The sequence below is a fragment of the Neomonachus schauinslandi genome, chromosome 4 (genome assembly GCF_002201575.2).
Source record: "Neomonachus schauinslandi chromosome 4, ASM220157v2, whole genome shotgun sequence".
NCBI classification, from domain to species: Eukaryota; Metazoa; Chordata; class Mammalia; order Carnivora; family Phocidae; genus Neomonachus; species Neomonachus schauinslandi.
The window spans coordinates 28,377,378-28,393,097 of NC_058406.1; the positions used below are offsets into that span (position 1 = coordinate 28,377,378).

Sequence of the window (15,720 nt, forward strand, 5' to 3'; positions counted from 1 at the left end):
GCCGTCGCACGTCCGGTTAGGCACGGAGCTGCTCCCTCCCCTCAGCTGGAGCGGCGAGGATTTTCTCAACCCGTTTCGTGACGCGCAGGTACGTGCCTTGCGACTCCTTTATGCTCAGGTCTCCAAGGGCAGGCCCCCCCATTAGCCCCGTGGGGCGCCCGTCCGCCCTCTCCCGCTCCTCCGCGGCCCCCTTACTCTCCCTCCCCGACCTCGGCCGCTGACCCCCCAGTGGCTGCATCCCCCGCTCCCCTCAGCCTCCGCCCAAGCGCCATGGCTCCGGCTAGGAAGGGCGGCAGTCGGGTGGCCAAGACCAACTCGGTTCGGAGCCGGAAGCTGGCTTCCTTTCTTCGGGACTTCGACCGTGAAGGTAGGGGGCGGAGCCCGGGGCGATCGCGGGGTACCGGCGGGTTGGGGTGCGGGCAGCACGGGTTCCAGGCCCGGTTCACCCGCCGGTGACCCGTGTTCTGTCGGCTTGGCCCTCTCGCAGTGCAAATACGATCCAAGCAAATTCAGTCGGACAGGCAGAACCTCCTCAAGGAGATGGATAATCTGTACAACATCGAGATCTTGCGGCTCCCCAAGGCGCTGCGCGAGATGAACTGGCTCGACTACTTTGGTAAGAGCTGCTCCCGTTTCCCCAGGCCTCGGCCCGGGGCGCCTCTGTGGTCACCTGAGTGAGGTCTTCAGGATCACTTTAGGAAATTGCAGCCTTACCGCTTCCCCCGCTCCTGATCTCACTTCCTTGCTTTACCTTTCTGCATAGTTCTTAACGTCATATACCCCTGCAGGTAGGCGAACGTCTTCTGTAAAGGAGCAGATAGTAAATACTTTAGGCTTTCTGGGCTAGACGGTTCTCTATTGCAGCTACTCAACTCAAGCTGTTATATGTCCAGAACAGCTGTAATGAATGAGCAGGTATGTGTCCCAGTAAAATGTATTTATGGACACACTGAAAAGTGAATTTTGTGTGAATTTCATGTGTCACAAAACACTCTTTTTTTAAATATTTTTATCCAATCATTTAAAAACAAATAAATGAATAACTTGGTTTGCTACCAGAGCTCAGATGGGAGGATAACCCCCAAGCAGTGCTTTCTGCATCTTATGGAAACTGTCAACTTAAAAAATGAGCAAATCAAATTGTGAAGTGCAAGTACTTGATTCTTTCTGGACAGAGAAAAATTGCAGCCTGTTCTCCACTCCCTTGTTAAATGTCCAAGGACGTGCAAGAGGCTTTCATTTCTGCTGGGTTACCCTTACCTTGCCTATTTGCCTTTTTACACGTTACATAGGCTCCTTCCTGAATAGAAATGCGCGTTCTATTCAAATAGATATTTAATGATTCTTTGACTTGCCCTTTTATTTGCATGTTTCTACAAATATTCATTGAGCATGTCTCAGTCACAATGCTAGGGGCTGAAAATGCTTTGGGAAATAACACTGATGTTGCCTACCCACAGGAGCTTACGAGTTAGTAGAGGAGGATCCTTTTAAAAGTGCACACGTGATTATATAGTCAAAATTGTAAGTACCAGAAAAAGGAAAGAGTAGTGGTCAGTAGGTACATTTATATAGTGCTTCCTGTGCCAGACAGGGATTCTACTGAGTGTATTGCATATGTTAACTAATTGTATGTTCATAACAAAGGTATTCATTGTTAATAGTGTTCCTCTTTTGTAGAGGACAAAATTAAGGCACAGAGAGGCTGGTTACTTTGCTCAAGGTCTCATAAGCTAGTTAGTAGCAGAGTGTATTTAAACCAGGCATTCTGGTTCAAAGTGTGAATTCTTAACAGTTCTACAGGCCACTATGAGAGTTTCTGAAGGAGGCTTAACCGAACTTTATTCTACATCTACAACTTGCACAGACCTCTTCATTCAACACACATTGGCTACATACCTACCCCATGCCATATTTTTGCCCGAAACTGTCTTCAAGGAATTCAGTTCAAGGCAGGGTAGACACTTAAACAGCTCTGAGTAGTTGTTGGGTATGATGAGAGTGAGCAACTAGCTCAGCACTTCGCCGCAATCTTGTGATAGAAAAATAAAGACTTTTGGATTTGAACGGAGTTTTGAAAGATGAATTAGAAATTTGTCGGGTGCAGAGGAGCATTTCCGGTAGAGGAAATAATAAGTGCCAAGGCACGGAGTCATGAGGGATGGCGGCACATTTGGGAAATAAGGACTTGGGTGTGGTGGGACCTAGAATATGTGATAAGGCGGCCAGCCAGACGTGGAGAAAAATTAAACGAGGTTGTAAAGGTCCTTGAATGTTGAAGCCAGGGCTTAATCTGGTCCAGTTCTAGACAGATAACGGGTTATATCAGGGAAGATCGTTCATCATTAAGATCTGAGAGTAACTAAATAAAATGTTCTTTTTAAAGCCCTTGGAGGAAACAAACAGGCGCTGGAAGAGGCAGCAACAGTAAGTGATCTGTCCTAATTTGGAACTATGGTTAGTTTTTAAGTTTAATCCTGTCACAGAATCCAACCAGAGGGTGCTTACTATGGAAGCGGTTTCGCAGGGGACATATCCTGTTTGTGTCAACTGAAAATCTATGGTTGTCAAATGCTGAGTCCGTGAAGCCCAAATACTGTCAAGTTCTACAGAGGGAGGCAGTTCTGTTGTTGGCAGGTTCCTTGTAGCTCTCTGCCCTGACCTCTCAGGCAAAGCAGAAGCCTCAAGCCCAAGTCCCTCTAAGCCCCTGGGTCATTACCTAATGGCCTGGCCTGCTAGGTGTCAGAGACCCCAAAAATCTCCATCCTTCTATGCATTATTAGAATCTCTTGGAATCTCAGGGTTTGAAGGGACCTGACTACCAAGGATTCATAGTAGCATGGAAGAGCAGATCTCCACTGGCCTCAGAAGTTAAAGGTGTTTCAGAGCCAGTTGTTCAATCAAGAAAAAGAGAATTTGGGGGTGAATAATGTAGGAGAGGAGTGGGGATCACTGAAAAATAAAATCAAGAGCTAATAAAACATTCTTAGTTCTGGCTTTCTCTTTCTTTGTAATACGTTCCTGCTTCCACACACCCAGGTCTAATGTTTCAAAAGACTTACCTCTGAGGTGAATTATACTCATTAGCTAATGCATCACCCTCTTTTTAATTAATCAGACATATAGAACTACAAATCAGAGAGCTTCTAATGTAATATGAAATAGCCAGTGTCATCACACCAAGCTGAGAGAATTGTAGCCTTAGCTGATATGATTTAGAACTCAGGAAAGGATTGATACTTTGGCACAAAAGTTCATAAAGATTAGGTATGTGGCGGTCTCCCAAGACCACTTCCAGGAAGACTCAACAGGGCTCAGCATATAGTCATACTCATGGCTATGATTTATTACAGTGAAAGGATACAAAACAAAATCAACAAAGGGAAAAGGTGCCTGGGCATGTGGGTTCAGAGGAAACCAGGCGCAAGCTCCCAAGAGTCCTCTCCCAGTGGAGTCACATGGGACACCTTACTTCAACACATGTGAAATGTTGTCTATCAGGAAAGCTTATTAGAGACTCAATGCCCAGGATTTTTATTGGGGGCTGATCACATAGGCATCTTCTGCCTAGCATGTACCAAAATTCCAGACTTCCAGGAGGAAAGCAGGTATGCAGCAGAAGCCATGTTGTTTGTACAAAGCTTAGGCCCAGAGAGCCATTCTAACCAGGGAATGGTGGGAACCCTAAAATCCAAGTTCTCATGCAAGCCACCAGCCCATCCGTCCAAACAGGCCCTTCTCTGGATATCCGTCTTAGGCCTGTTAACTCTTCTGCACGAAGGTGATCAGTGGCCTGCCACCACCGATACCTTCATAACATGCCAGTTGTTTCTAGAGATGGCACGTAGTTGGCCACTGTCTGTTCCATCAGGCATTTCAGACCTCGCTAATCTCGTACAGCTCTGTTTCTTGCTAAGATTGGACAGCCTCAGAATGCTCCTCTGAGCACTCCATGGAGTCCCTACCAGTCTGGAGATGAAACCTGTCATCCCTAGTCTATAACAACTCTTCTGATATTTACATGTACCCTGCAAGGAAAGGCATAGAATCATGCCTGCTCGTGGCTATTCTCATTCACATAGGTAGTCACCACTGGGAACACATTTAATTAGAATGGCTGCAACTAGAAGCCTTTTTGAAGGGCCCGTGGGTGCAACAGAAAACCTTATTGACTCTCTAGACTTTAAAAAAGAGAGAGAGAAAAAAAGTCTAGTATAGCACCAATTGTAGAGAATGTGAGTCATTAGCAACTTGTATTGTTTGCCAATGGGACATAATCAAGTGCAACCACTTTGGAAAATGATTTGGCATAATAGGTGGAACAACCCTCCAGTGCTCCATCCCAGAGTATACAGCCAAGAGAGAGCTTGGACACGTGCATCAGACACATGTAAAAGATGTTTGGAGTAGCAAAAGACTGTTGACAGGAGATTGGAGAAATTCATTGTGATAGAGTCACACAGTGGGATGCTACATGGCATTGAAAACAAATGAACTACAACAACAAATAGTGGTCAGAAGCGAAACCAAATAAAATATTATTTAAGCACATACACGTTTGTTAAAAACAACAACAACAACAACAAAACACACACACTTTCTTTTAAGCAAATGGAATGATAGTGGTCACCTCTGGATGAAGACAAGGAAATAGAACAGGGAAGAATACAGAGCTAGAAGCAAGTAATCAGCAATGTTTTAGCTCTTGGGTTGTAAGGTGCATTTATAGGAGTTCACTATATCATGTTATAACTAATACGTAACAGTCTTTTGCATGTAATAAATAATGTGTTTTTAAAATTAATTGTTTTGAGTCTTAAAATATTCCCCATATTTGATGGAATATGCCTGGTTTTTTCTGACTGTGTTTGTCATAGGCTGACCTGGATATCACAGAAATAAACAGACTAACAGCAGAAGCTATTCAGACACCCTTGAAATCTGCCAAAAGTGAGTACTTTTCAGAACCCCTTGTTGAACTGGGAGAGTGGCGGCCAGGTGGTTGGCTGGCTGCTCAGAGGCCTCACTGGTGGGGCCTCTTCCCTCTAATGCCTGGTGCTCGGTCTTGCAAATCCGAGAATGTGATTTTGGCCCACCACATTGAGTTAATTGTATGTAGGACTAATAGTGCGCAAGCTCCCGGCCGATGTGGGAGCAAGAGTGAGATTGGAAGGAGAGGGAAAGCTGTGTGGGAACCAGGACTGCCATCGGCTGCTCCAGTTAAAGAGGTTGGCAGGCCTGAGAGGCGTTCCACAACATGGTGGTAAGGCCCACCGAGGCACTCCCGTGTGATCAGAAGGGTTGAGAGAGAATTGTGAACGGGCCAGTATCCTCTGGGCGCCACCCCACGTTCCTGGATTCAGTGCCCTGCTGCGGAAAATCATCTCCCACGTGCCCCACGCTCTGAGAAATGCTGTCCTAGAGGGAACGTGTTAGGGAAGCCCGGTTGTAATTGGTGAGCGTGGAACCAGGACAGGATGCGCTCTTACAGACTATATGTTACTGTCATTAAGCTTTCATAGCTCAGTGCGTCCACATCTTACAAGGACAAGCCTGACCCAGGGCCTGGATTTTGGGGCTGCCCTGGTCAAACCAGGGCACTTTGTCCACTGGGTCGGGCCAAAAGCGCTGTCCAGTTCTTATTCCATCTTGCTTCCCATCCGAATGGCCTTGTAGCCTGAGGAGAGCGTGAGGGTTTCACTTTGCTGGTGTCATGTCCCAGTGCCGCCTCAGTGAGGCAATAACATGATTGGACTCAGGTGTTCCTGGAGCGCCTCCTAGTTACAGTCTTTTAGTTCACTTTGGCTTATCTCCACATTTAGGTAATACCGGTTTCTCTTCTGGATTCCACAAGTTTTGCTCAAGCGCTGGGGGAGGGGGTCTTCTGATCTCACCCCTGGGAACAGACACACCAGGACCCAAGTCAGCCAACAGTAAAAATTGTTTTTGTGCCCTCTTGACCATTGGGCTTTGATTACATTATAAGCTACTTCCAAAAAGAAAAAGGGGGAAAAAAAGATAAATATATTATTTAATGTGTCAGGAAGTAAAAAGCTAAAAATTTGTCTCGTCTGATCCCCCACCCCCCACCCGCCCCATGATCAGATGCCTGAATTTTCTCTGTGGACTCCCTGCTCAAGATTGTCTGGCTCGTGGTTGTACAGATTTAGCAGTGAGACACTAACTTTCAGCACTAAACAGCTGCGGCGGGCTTAGAAAGTTTTTTTCTAATCTATGTAAATAATATTTTATTGTAATAAATACTTTTTTTTAAAAAAAGATTTTATTTATTTGTCAGAGAGGGAACACAAGCAAGGGGAGTGGGAGAGGGAGAAGCAGGCTTCCTGCTGAGCAGGGAGCCCGATGTGGGTCTCAATCCCAGGACCCTGGGATCATGACCTGAGCCAAAGGCAGACGCTTAACGACTGAGCCACCCAGGCACCCCTGTAATAAATAATACTTTTTATGACATGTGTCCAGTACTGTCCAAAGGGCTTTATGTTCATTCATTCCACAGACACTTAAACACTCACAGGCACAATTCTAGGGTTTGGGGAAATAGGAACAAGAGTAACAAAGACCCTGTTCTTGTGGAGCACATCCCAGGTCTCATAATACCCCTATGAAGTGACTACCCCCTTTTATAGATGAGGAAACTGAAGCAGCACAACGAAAGCCCCATGACCTGGGCAATGCTAGGACTGGGCCTCAGGCTCAAGTCTAGTGGAGTCCAGCGTCTGCACTCTCACCAGAATGCTGGGCATCACATGGGCTTCATTAACCAGTCTGGTTAGTTTTCTCTGTCTAAACCCTCTTTTAAAAAAAAAAAGTCATCTTGTTTATATTCAAAGTCTATTTCTTGATTACAGCCTAAGATTGCATATGTTTTATTTCCTCTAAGAAACGTGAATGCATGAAAGTTTATTCTTATGAGAAAGGTCACTTTGTTAAAACTGTTTCTTATAGCACGAAAGATAATGAAAGTGGATGAAATGATAGTAGAAGAAGAAGAAGAAGAAAATAAGAACAAGAATCTTCAAACTGCAAGAGTAAGTAGGCACTTGGGTTTGGGGTTAGGAGCTGACAGGAGACAAGGAAACAAAAATACCTGACCTCCTCTTGCCCAACCCCACCCGCCCGAGTTCACTGTTTAGTAGAGAAGAACCCATTTAAATGGCTCATAACAAAAGCGATCAGAGAAGTGTGTATAAAGCACATAGAAGGCAGAAGAGGAAGCTATCAAATTTTACCTCCCCGCTTAGGGTACACCCAGGCCTTTAAAAGTGAGGGAGATTTCACTAGCTGGAGAAGAAAGGGAAGGGAAGCCCAGGAGGAGATAGGAAAGTTCCTTCAAGTTCCATTTAAGGAACAGGAAGCCGTTGGGGATGACAGGGCTGTAAGCTGTGGGTGATCTGCGTACAGGAAGGCCCGACGATGAATGGCCTTGTGTCCCAAGCTCAGAAGTTTCCATTTCATCAGGTCGGTCACGGTGAGTGACAAATGGGAGAGGGGAAAAACCAGAGACAAGGAAACCAGTTGGGAGGCTGTTGCAATTCTTAAACTGAGGCCCTGATCCTATACACAGAGAAGGGATGGTTTTGACAAATGTGGGCAGGACCAGTGGAGGAAGTGAGGAAGCAGGGATGACTGATCCGTCTCTAGCTTAGACTCCCTTCATCTGTGGAAGGTGGCCCACAGGGGGAAGAGCGGTGCTGGGTTCAGGTGAAGGCGAGCAGCAGGGTGCCAGTTACTTGACATGTCGAGGGATCCATCCTTTTCTGAAATTTCAGCCTGGAGCTCAGGAAGGAGTAGGAGATAGGCACACTGACTCCCAGTGTGGGCATCAATGAGGTTGTGCAGGGAGGGCGTGGAGGGGGAGGCTGAGGACAGGCACCCGGAGGGAAGCTAGGAAGAGGAGCTCATGCCAGCCTGTGCAGGGCCAGTCAGAGCAGCAGGGAAGATTGGGCACCCCGGGATGGCCCGAGTGACCTTCACAGCAGCATTTCATGGGGGAGCAATGGGGGGGTCCCGGCCAGGCTGCAGTCAGTTTAAGAGATTTACCTTTTTATTTTCCCTTAAAGATTTTATTTATTTATTCATCTGACAGAGAGAGAGACAGCAAGAGAGGGAACATAAGCAGGGGAGTGGGAGAGGGAGAAGCAGGCTTCCCGCCGAGCAGGGAGCCCGATGTGGGGCTCGATCCCAGGACCCTGGGATCATGACCTGAGCCGAAGGCAGACATTTACTGACTGAGCCACCCAGGCGCCCCTCTAAAAGAGATTTACCTTTAATCTTGGCCAAAACCCTCTACTTTGAAGACCCAGGCGGTGGAAGTCCTTAATTGATCGGTCACATTCCATATTACTTAAGCCACTTACTTCTAGGAGATAGAGCTCATATTCATCAACCCCTATTTCCGGAGTGGGTCCCCCTCCCTTCCTTTTCTTACCCTTTACCCTCCCTCACTTTCCCCTTTTTGGGGCTTTTTATAACCATAGTGTCATTTGATTGTGAATCCAGGTCAAAAGGTGTCCTCCATCCAAGAAGAGAACCCAGTCCATAAAAGGAAAAGGCAAAAGCAAAAGGTGACGGGTTTTCCGAATGTCCATGTGTGTTTTGGTGTTCTTGGAGAGCCCCATTCCTCATGGCAGAGGCGGGGGTGAAAGGGCTCTTGTGGCTTGCGCTCGAGTAGAACTTGAGTCTCCAAGCTGGAGGGGCCTCTAGAAATGATCTGACGCAACACGTTCTCCAGTTCTGCCCACGTCCTCTATCCTCCCCCACTTTTTTTTGTTTGTTTTAATGCCACCAGGGAGAGAGGACCAGAAACCTATCATAAGTGCTGCAAATTTTGTTCATTTGCCTGACAGCCCACGGGCAGAGCTCCCCTGTGGCCAGTCACAAAGTGGCTTTCACCTATCTACTATAGTTGTTTCTTGAAGTGTTCCTCCTGGTCCTAGTCAGTAAAGAATCACCATCGACTTGAACTAATTATGCTGGGCCCTGCTAAACTATTTGGGATGGGGCCCGGGGGCCACATCTCAAGAAGGTTAGAATGTAGTGGCTGGGATGTGTGTCTGTGAAGGAGAGACTCTCCCTGAGTGGTGGTGGGTGCCTCGCAGGAGGACAGGAACTCTGGCTGAGGGGCCTGCAGGGTGTCGAGAGGCTGTCTCCTTCCTCCTGTTCCGTTAGCCTGCCTGAGAGGCCGGACACTGGAGGCTGACTGCCCAGCTTCAGAGTTCCGGCCCCACCCTCATGGGCTGTGTGATCCTGGCCAAGTTGTTTGACTCGGTATGCTCGATTTTCTGCGGCTGTAAATGAGGATCACAGCCATGTGTCTGGGGTTGTTGGGAGGCCTGCATGAGTTAGTGTACATGAGGTGCTCGGGACGTAGCCACATGGTCCGTGCCCTCCAGGTGGGACCTGTGCACCTAATGGCCTCTTCTCACCTGCAGGTCAAGCCATTATAACACTGTCACCCCAGCTGTGGGCCGGCTGGAGTTGTCTATGGTGAAACCAACTCCAGGCCTGACCCCCAGGTTTGACTCGAGGTGAGTAATGGGGGCAGCGCCTGCATCTGGGTGGGAGCTCAGCAGTTCACCTCAGTCCATAAGAAAGGAGTGTGGGAAAACACTCAACTTCTTGGCCGGGCAAGCCCTCTTGGAAGAGGGTAGCTGTCTGGGCTTCCGAGTGTCTGCCTCTCCCCTGAGTGCAGGTTTACCTGTTTTCAGTGACAAAATGAGTCTTTATTTGATGAGAGGAGAACATTCTGCCTCTGAGGACTAGGAGGCCTCCAGTGACTCTCGTTCTGCCTTTTCTGTTTCTGACCAACAAAAATATTTTTTCAAAATGGGTAGGCACTCTCCTATACCCTTGGTAAGAGTGAGAACGGGCACCACGTCACACCAGGGAGACTAATGTGACCCAGGCTAGAAGCTAATGTCTTCCACCAGGCTGGTCAGCTGGATAGGAAATGCTCTGGGGCCATAAAGAAGCAGTTCTGTATGTGCTGATGGAGCAGCATCGTGACCATGGGCGTCTCCAAGCATGCAGCACGACAGTGTGTCCTAAATGATCCCATTTGTGTCTAGATACAGAGGATGTTTCTGGAAGGCATAAGGAATTGAAAGTCGGGATCTCTGGGGTGAGGAGAGGGAGGAAGAGTTCTTTTAATTCCCACTCTTGAACTGTTTTTTCACATGTGCATAAAGCAAAGGACATTTAGAGAAAAACAGGTAGCAGGATTTTAACTGTCTTGCGAAAGTTTATTTGGGAATTAATGTAATGATGTAATCTCTGAATCCTCGTTTTTTGACCCTGGAAAATTCCTCTTGCTGGAAGCACTTAGCCACTCTTGGAAGTGCATTAACCATAGTTTATTTCTGGCTCTGTGGATGGATGGATGACTGGTGTCCACGCAGAGCTTGGGACCTAAGATTTCCATGGATAAGAACTGACTGGCTAGATGCGTGTTTGATCATTACACGCTCCCTTCTCCAGCTGTGTGTAGTCATTACCGTTTAAAAAGACTTTTTGCCCTAAATTTAGAACTCGCCTTCTTAGAAATGCAGGATTTGAAAACTACAGCTTGAGGCCAGATGGGGGTTGGAAGAGCTCATGGCGCCTTGTGTCACTCACTCTGCCAAGCCATCTTGACAGAGATCTTCCCACTTTGCAGGGTCTTCAAGACCCCAGGCCTGCGTACTCCAGCAGCCAGAGAGCGGATCTACAACATCTCCGTGAATGGCAGCCCTCTTGCCGACAGCAGAGAGATTTTCCTCACGGTGCCAGTGGGCGGTGGAGAGGTGAGCATCTCACAGGGAGGCCAGCCCGCCATGCGCGGCTCCCTGGGCATTTCTTTCCTTGGCCCATCACCCACTCCTCACCCCCACAGTCCTTTGGGTCACATGGATCCTGATGTGCACATTTCTGCAGGACTCCGAACCAGTTTTCTCGCCCCGGCTGGAGGCCCAGGCTGGGATCCTTGCCCGGCTCCGTGTTCTGTTTGTTCATCAGCTAACATTTGGCCACCTGCCTTACAGCAGGCCCCAGGTGTAGACATGATTCCTGCTCTTGGGAAGCCGTTCAGTAGTCGAGATAGGTTCACAGTCAAGTCTAGGGTCACGGGACACGTGCAGTAAGGGAGCTACTAAAGGGAGTGCAGAGGAAGGCAGCGTCAGGGTGTATGCTCTAGGAAGGGGCACGTGAGCTGTGTCTCCCGCTCTGGGTAACTTGGAGCGGTTCTGACGTGGGCTGAGCCCAGTTGCCCTGAGCTGGCTAGAACCAGTTGCGGACGGGTCCAGAGAGCTGGGAAGGAAGGTGCACCTCAGCTATGTCTGCAGGGCGTGTCTAAGCTAATGTCCGTGCCCTTAGTCCCCGGGTGGGCCAGCCTCGAGCCAGGGAGAACACTGATGTCATCATCTCCTAACTGCCTCGCCACTCCCCGCTCCCTCTGCCCAAAAGTGCAGGATATCAAGGGGACCCCTGGGCACACTGGGGCACTAGGTGCAGGGTCCTGCCTCAAGGGACACGGCAACTGAACCCACTCTGCTCTCCACACAGAGCATGCGATTACTGGCTAGTGACTTGCAGAGGATGGACATCGCACAGCTGGACCCAGAGGCCTTGGGAAACATCAGGAAACTCTCCGTGAGTCTTGTAACCCTCCGCACAACAGGATGCCTCCAACAGTTTGCTGTACTTAGGATTGTCTTTTGGGCCTGGGCTTCATACTTAGCATTGTGCTGTTGTCTCCCCCCAAGGGATTTTAGCAGCACTTCTGTCCCTGGACTGATGTTGCCTTTCAGTCTGTCCCGGGGTGCCTGCCACGAAAGTTCCACAGCAGAATCAAAACTCTGCCTCGTTCGGGCAGTTGGCGCCAGTAGAAGGCGTGACCGACTGCCAGGGAGGGAGGCTTCCTGCAGCGGGGGGCTCGTTCCGAGGAGTCCCACAGAATCAAAGAAAGCGCTGAACAGCCAGGCCCCTGGAGCCGTGGGACCTCCCCAGACAGGCGTTTACGGAGCTGCATTCTGGTTTCCGGCTCCTGTAGCGTCTGTCTCTGAGGCCCGCGCATGCACTTCTCTGACACTCCGTCATCCCTCCCTCTGGACAGAGCCCCCTCCATGCCCCCGCGCCTTCTCCTTCAGTACTGGCTTGCGCGCGGCTTCCGGCAGCCACACTCCCAGCCCTGACTGTCCAGCTCCTTGGCTCCCCTCAAATCCTCAGGATGGCAACTGAATTGGCTCAGCTTTGGTCAGACGGGCCCCCGTGGTCCAGTCAGCGCCGTCCTGGCTGGGGGATGGGAGCCCTCTGTGCAAACACGGCTGCCCCCGGCGCCCCCCTCTGCGGGGTCTGGGAGGGGTACATCAGGGAAGCCGGCCTGGTGCCAGCCGCCCAGATCCAGGGACATTCATCCTCTTAGCTGCACCGCCGCACTTCCGGCTCATCTGAGGCCTCGTTTTACCCTTTGTTCAGACGAGAAGTGGAGATTCGGGACACTTCATTTGCTTGGGGTGCAGATAGAGAACGGAGGGCTGAGCTCACTCAGACTTGCCGACCCCAAATCCAGTGTCACCTGAGGACAATCTAAGTGGCTCCCAGGCAGGCATGGCCAGTGCTGTCTTCGCTCGGTGACCCGCCTCTTCCCTTTGTAGAGCCGCCTCGCCCAGATCTGCAGCAGCATACGGACTCACAAATGAGGCTGCCGCGCCGAGAAGCCAAACCTGACTCGATGGGCCTTCAACGGGCACTTCTGGGACCCTGAGGAGACCTCTTCCCTTCCGGCTGTTCGTTTGCGCGTGAAGGTCCAGGGCAGGGAGTGGTGTTCCTCTGGGAGAATTTGGGAAGCGGGGAGACACGCTGCTCCCCCGTCCGTTAGATAAAGCTTTGCTGTTCACGCCTCCCAACCCCAATGCCTGCTGCATCCGTGCAGCCGAAATTTCCTGTCATTCTCCCGGCAGAATTCTCCTCCCTGCTCTCAGAGCTGCCGCCTTCTGCCTCGTGTAACCCGGCATCCTCTCCGTCCTGCCCTTCCTCCAGTGGCAGTGGCGTGGGAGGACCTCACGTCCCCAGGAAGACCGCCTGCTCCCCCTCCTCAGAGAACCCTCTGCATCTGCCATTTCCGCTCCGTGTTACTCGAGGCTGGGAGTTTTAGGCTCAGAGAAGTGAGAGCTCTGGGCCATGGGACGACGGGTCCAGAGAGCTGGGAGGAAGCATACAAATGGGGACAGGACAGCAGAACGGGACGTGTCCCAGCAGTGGCCACAGCTGAGCCCATCTCAGCCCGGCGGCCCCCATCCCTGCTTTCTGCTGTGGTGGATACTAAATGGGGCTTTGGGGATCTAACACCCACTGTGCCCAGTAGTTTTTTCCAAGCTGACTTGTGGAACCACGGTTTATATTTATCCCTTTACCGAAGACCAAAAACTGGTTTGGAGGCAGCTTCCATGTCTGGCACCTCTACCTCTCTAGTTGGTAGGAATTTGGATAAGAGCATTCTAGGGCTTAGCTTAGTCTACGGTTTTACGTGACCAGCTACAGAGGAACTATCATCTCTAAGCTCTCCGTGGTCCAGTGGTCCCTGCCAGGTCCACAGACTTTGCAGAGAGCACTTCCTCTTATGGGGTTCATTGGGGGGCAGGTGTAAATTGCCTGGTGGCCTCATTCCACGTGTTTGGCCTGTGCCCCGGGCATCGGCTAGTTACTCAGAGTCTATACCTCGGTCCCTGTGCCCCAGCCCGTACCTCTGCCCCGGCGAATCATGAGATGTGGTCCAAAAACATGGGAACTGGGAGTTTACTGTGTCTTCCTGTGTGGCTGTGTTCTATTCCTCTATTCCGTGTCACTTTGCTCTGTGACCTGCCTAGCAATCCAGTCCTGTAGCTGTATTCCTTTCAAGTTGTTTTATTCTCCCTTTCCTGAGACTTTTGTGCATATTGTGTTCCTGATTAATGGCATCTTTTAAGCTGTTGTAATTAGGGCTACTGAAAGGTACCCGTTTTCAATAAATTGTGGGTTGGTTTGTTTTTAATCGATATTCAGCCTGTCTGTCCTCTCCAGGCTGTGCTACCTGGACTAGAGGCCATCTGGGAGCTGAAGCTATCCCGGTGGGGGGCTCTGAGCAGCTGCTTTCCTCAGAAGATCCGGAAACCTTCCTGTAGGTAGAATCTGGTATCTGAAGATGGGGCCCTCACCCCAACACGCAGGCCATAGGAAACCCACCCCAAGTAGGTTTCCCCCAACACCTTTGTTCATGAGCAAGAAATTGAAACATGGGAGGACAAAATCTAGGCTATCTATAGTTTACACGTAGAGTCAAGGCTTGTCGGCTGGGAACAAAGCAGGGGCACAGGTAATGCAGTTTTCATCCTTCTCGCTTCCCAGAGTTCCAGGGCTCTGGCAGATCTGCCTGCCTAAAATTCTTTCTGCACTGAAAATGATCCACATGGACCTAATGGCAGAAGATAAAAATGGGTCGTTATCTAGCCCGGTCATCTGGCACTGACAGTGATGGATGGGGAAGGATCCTGTGGTCAGAGACAGCTTTGGAATAAAGGTTACTCATTTCCAGTGATTCAGTCACCAAACCTGAAGCTTACACCTTTTCCTTTATCATCTGGTGCGGTGTCGAGAAGAGCCTGGCTTCAAGGAAACACTTAGGACCCAACCTGCTTGACCCAGAGCCATCCTCACCCAATTCGTTCCACTTGCACCACTGCCTAAATGGACCCAGGTGTAGGGAATGTGTATACGTAGCAGGAGCCGCACAGGTACCAGTCATGTGATGAAGATAGAGCAGTCTTTCATTCCATATAAGGGGCGGACTTGGAGCGTAATGAATTCCCCACCCCAGGATTTAAAGCATGGTCTGAACTATCACAGGGTTGGGATGTTGCAAAGAAAATTTAGATCATACTGCCAGCCCACAAACCAAACAGGCTTACTTTCACTGGATTTTGTTTTTTCGAATTAGTTACAATTTAAAAATTGCGAGATTTCACAAAAATGCTAGCCTCCAAAAAATAAGATCTGATAACACAGCCCGCTGGAGCCGAGAGCAGCTTTCCTTAGAGAATCCTCTCCCCATTCAGAACAACCCCTGCTAGATCACTTCCCTTTGTTACATGCCTCGCCCCAGTAGGCAGTTTACTTTGTACCCTCTGCTGTGTGGATGAAGGGACTAAAAGCAGAGTTGCTCTGGGTTGGAGGGAGCATGGGGCCCCGAGTCCTCCCCTTTACCAGGGCGCCTGAGGCAGCCGCCAAGAGTCCTAGAGTTTCTTTTTTTTTTTTTTTATTTGATAGAGAAATAGCGAGAGCAGGAACACAAGCAGGGGGAATGGGAGAGGGAGAAGCAGGCTTCCCGCGGAGCAGGGAGCCCGATGTGGTGCTCGATCCCAGGACCCTGGGATCATGACCTGAGCCGAAGGCAGACGCTTAACGACTGAGGCACCCGGGCGCCCGAGTCCTAGAGTTTCAATAAACACCAGGTTCATTCTTGGCCCTGCAGGCTTCCTGATCTTTCCAGAAGCCCTACTTGGGGCTTCCTGTTGAAAGAATTCCAAACGTATGGCCTTACGAAGAGTTAGGTTAAATTATTCGTATGAAGAGCTAGTTCTTGGGATGTGAATGGTAGGACCTCACCTAAGTGTCGCTCGTTCACGGCGTCAGACACACTTTGTAGCTCAAAGGAACTGCGATCCCCGTTCCCACCGATGAGTTTGCGTG

General features: G+C 49.7%; 1 protein-coding gene across 1 annotated transcript; it reads left to right on the plus strand.

The window, feature by feature from the left end:
• Positions 1-60: 60 nt before the first annotated feature.
• Positions 61-13,831, plus strand: CDCA8 (cell division cycle associated 8). The gene is made up of 11 exons (XM_021683727.1): positions 61-88; positions 255-367; positions 488-616; positions 2,387-2,427; positions 4,878-4,950; positions 6,967-7,049; positions 8,521-8,585; positions 9,453-9,548; positions 10,676-10,802; positions 11,560-11,646; positions 12,651-13,831. Exons 2-11 carry the CDS (start codon positions 271-273, stop codon positions 12,693-12,695), a joined length of 843 nt encoding a protein of 280 aa, XP_021539402.1. The 5' UTR covers positions 61-88; positions 255-270; the 3' UTR covers positions 12,696-13,831.
• The last annotated feature ends 1,889 nt before the right edge of the window (positions 13,832-15,720 follow it).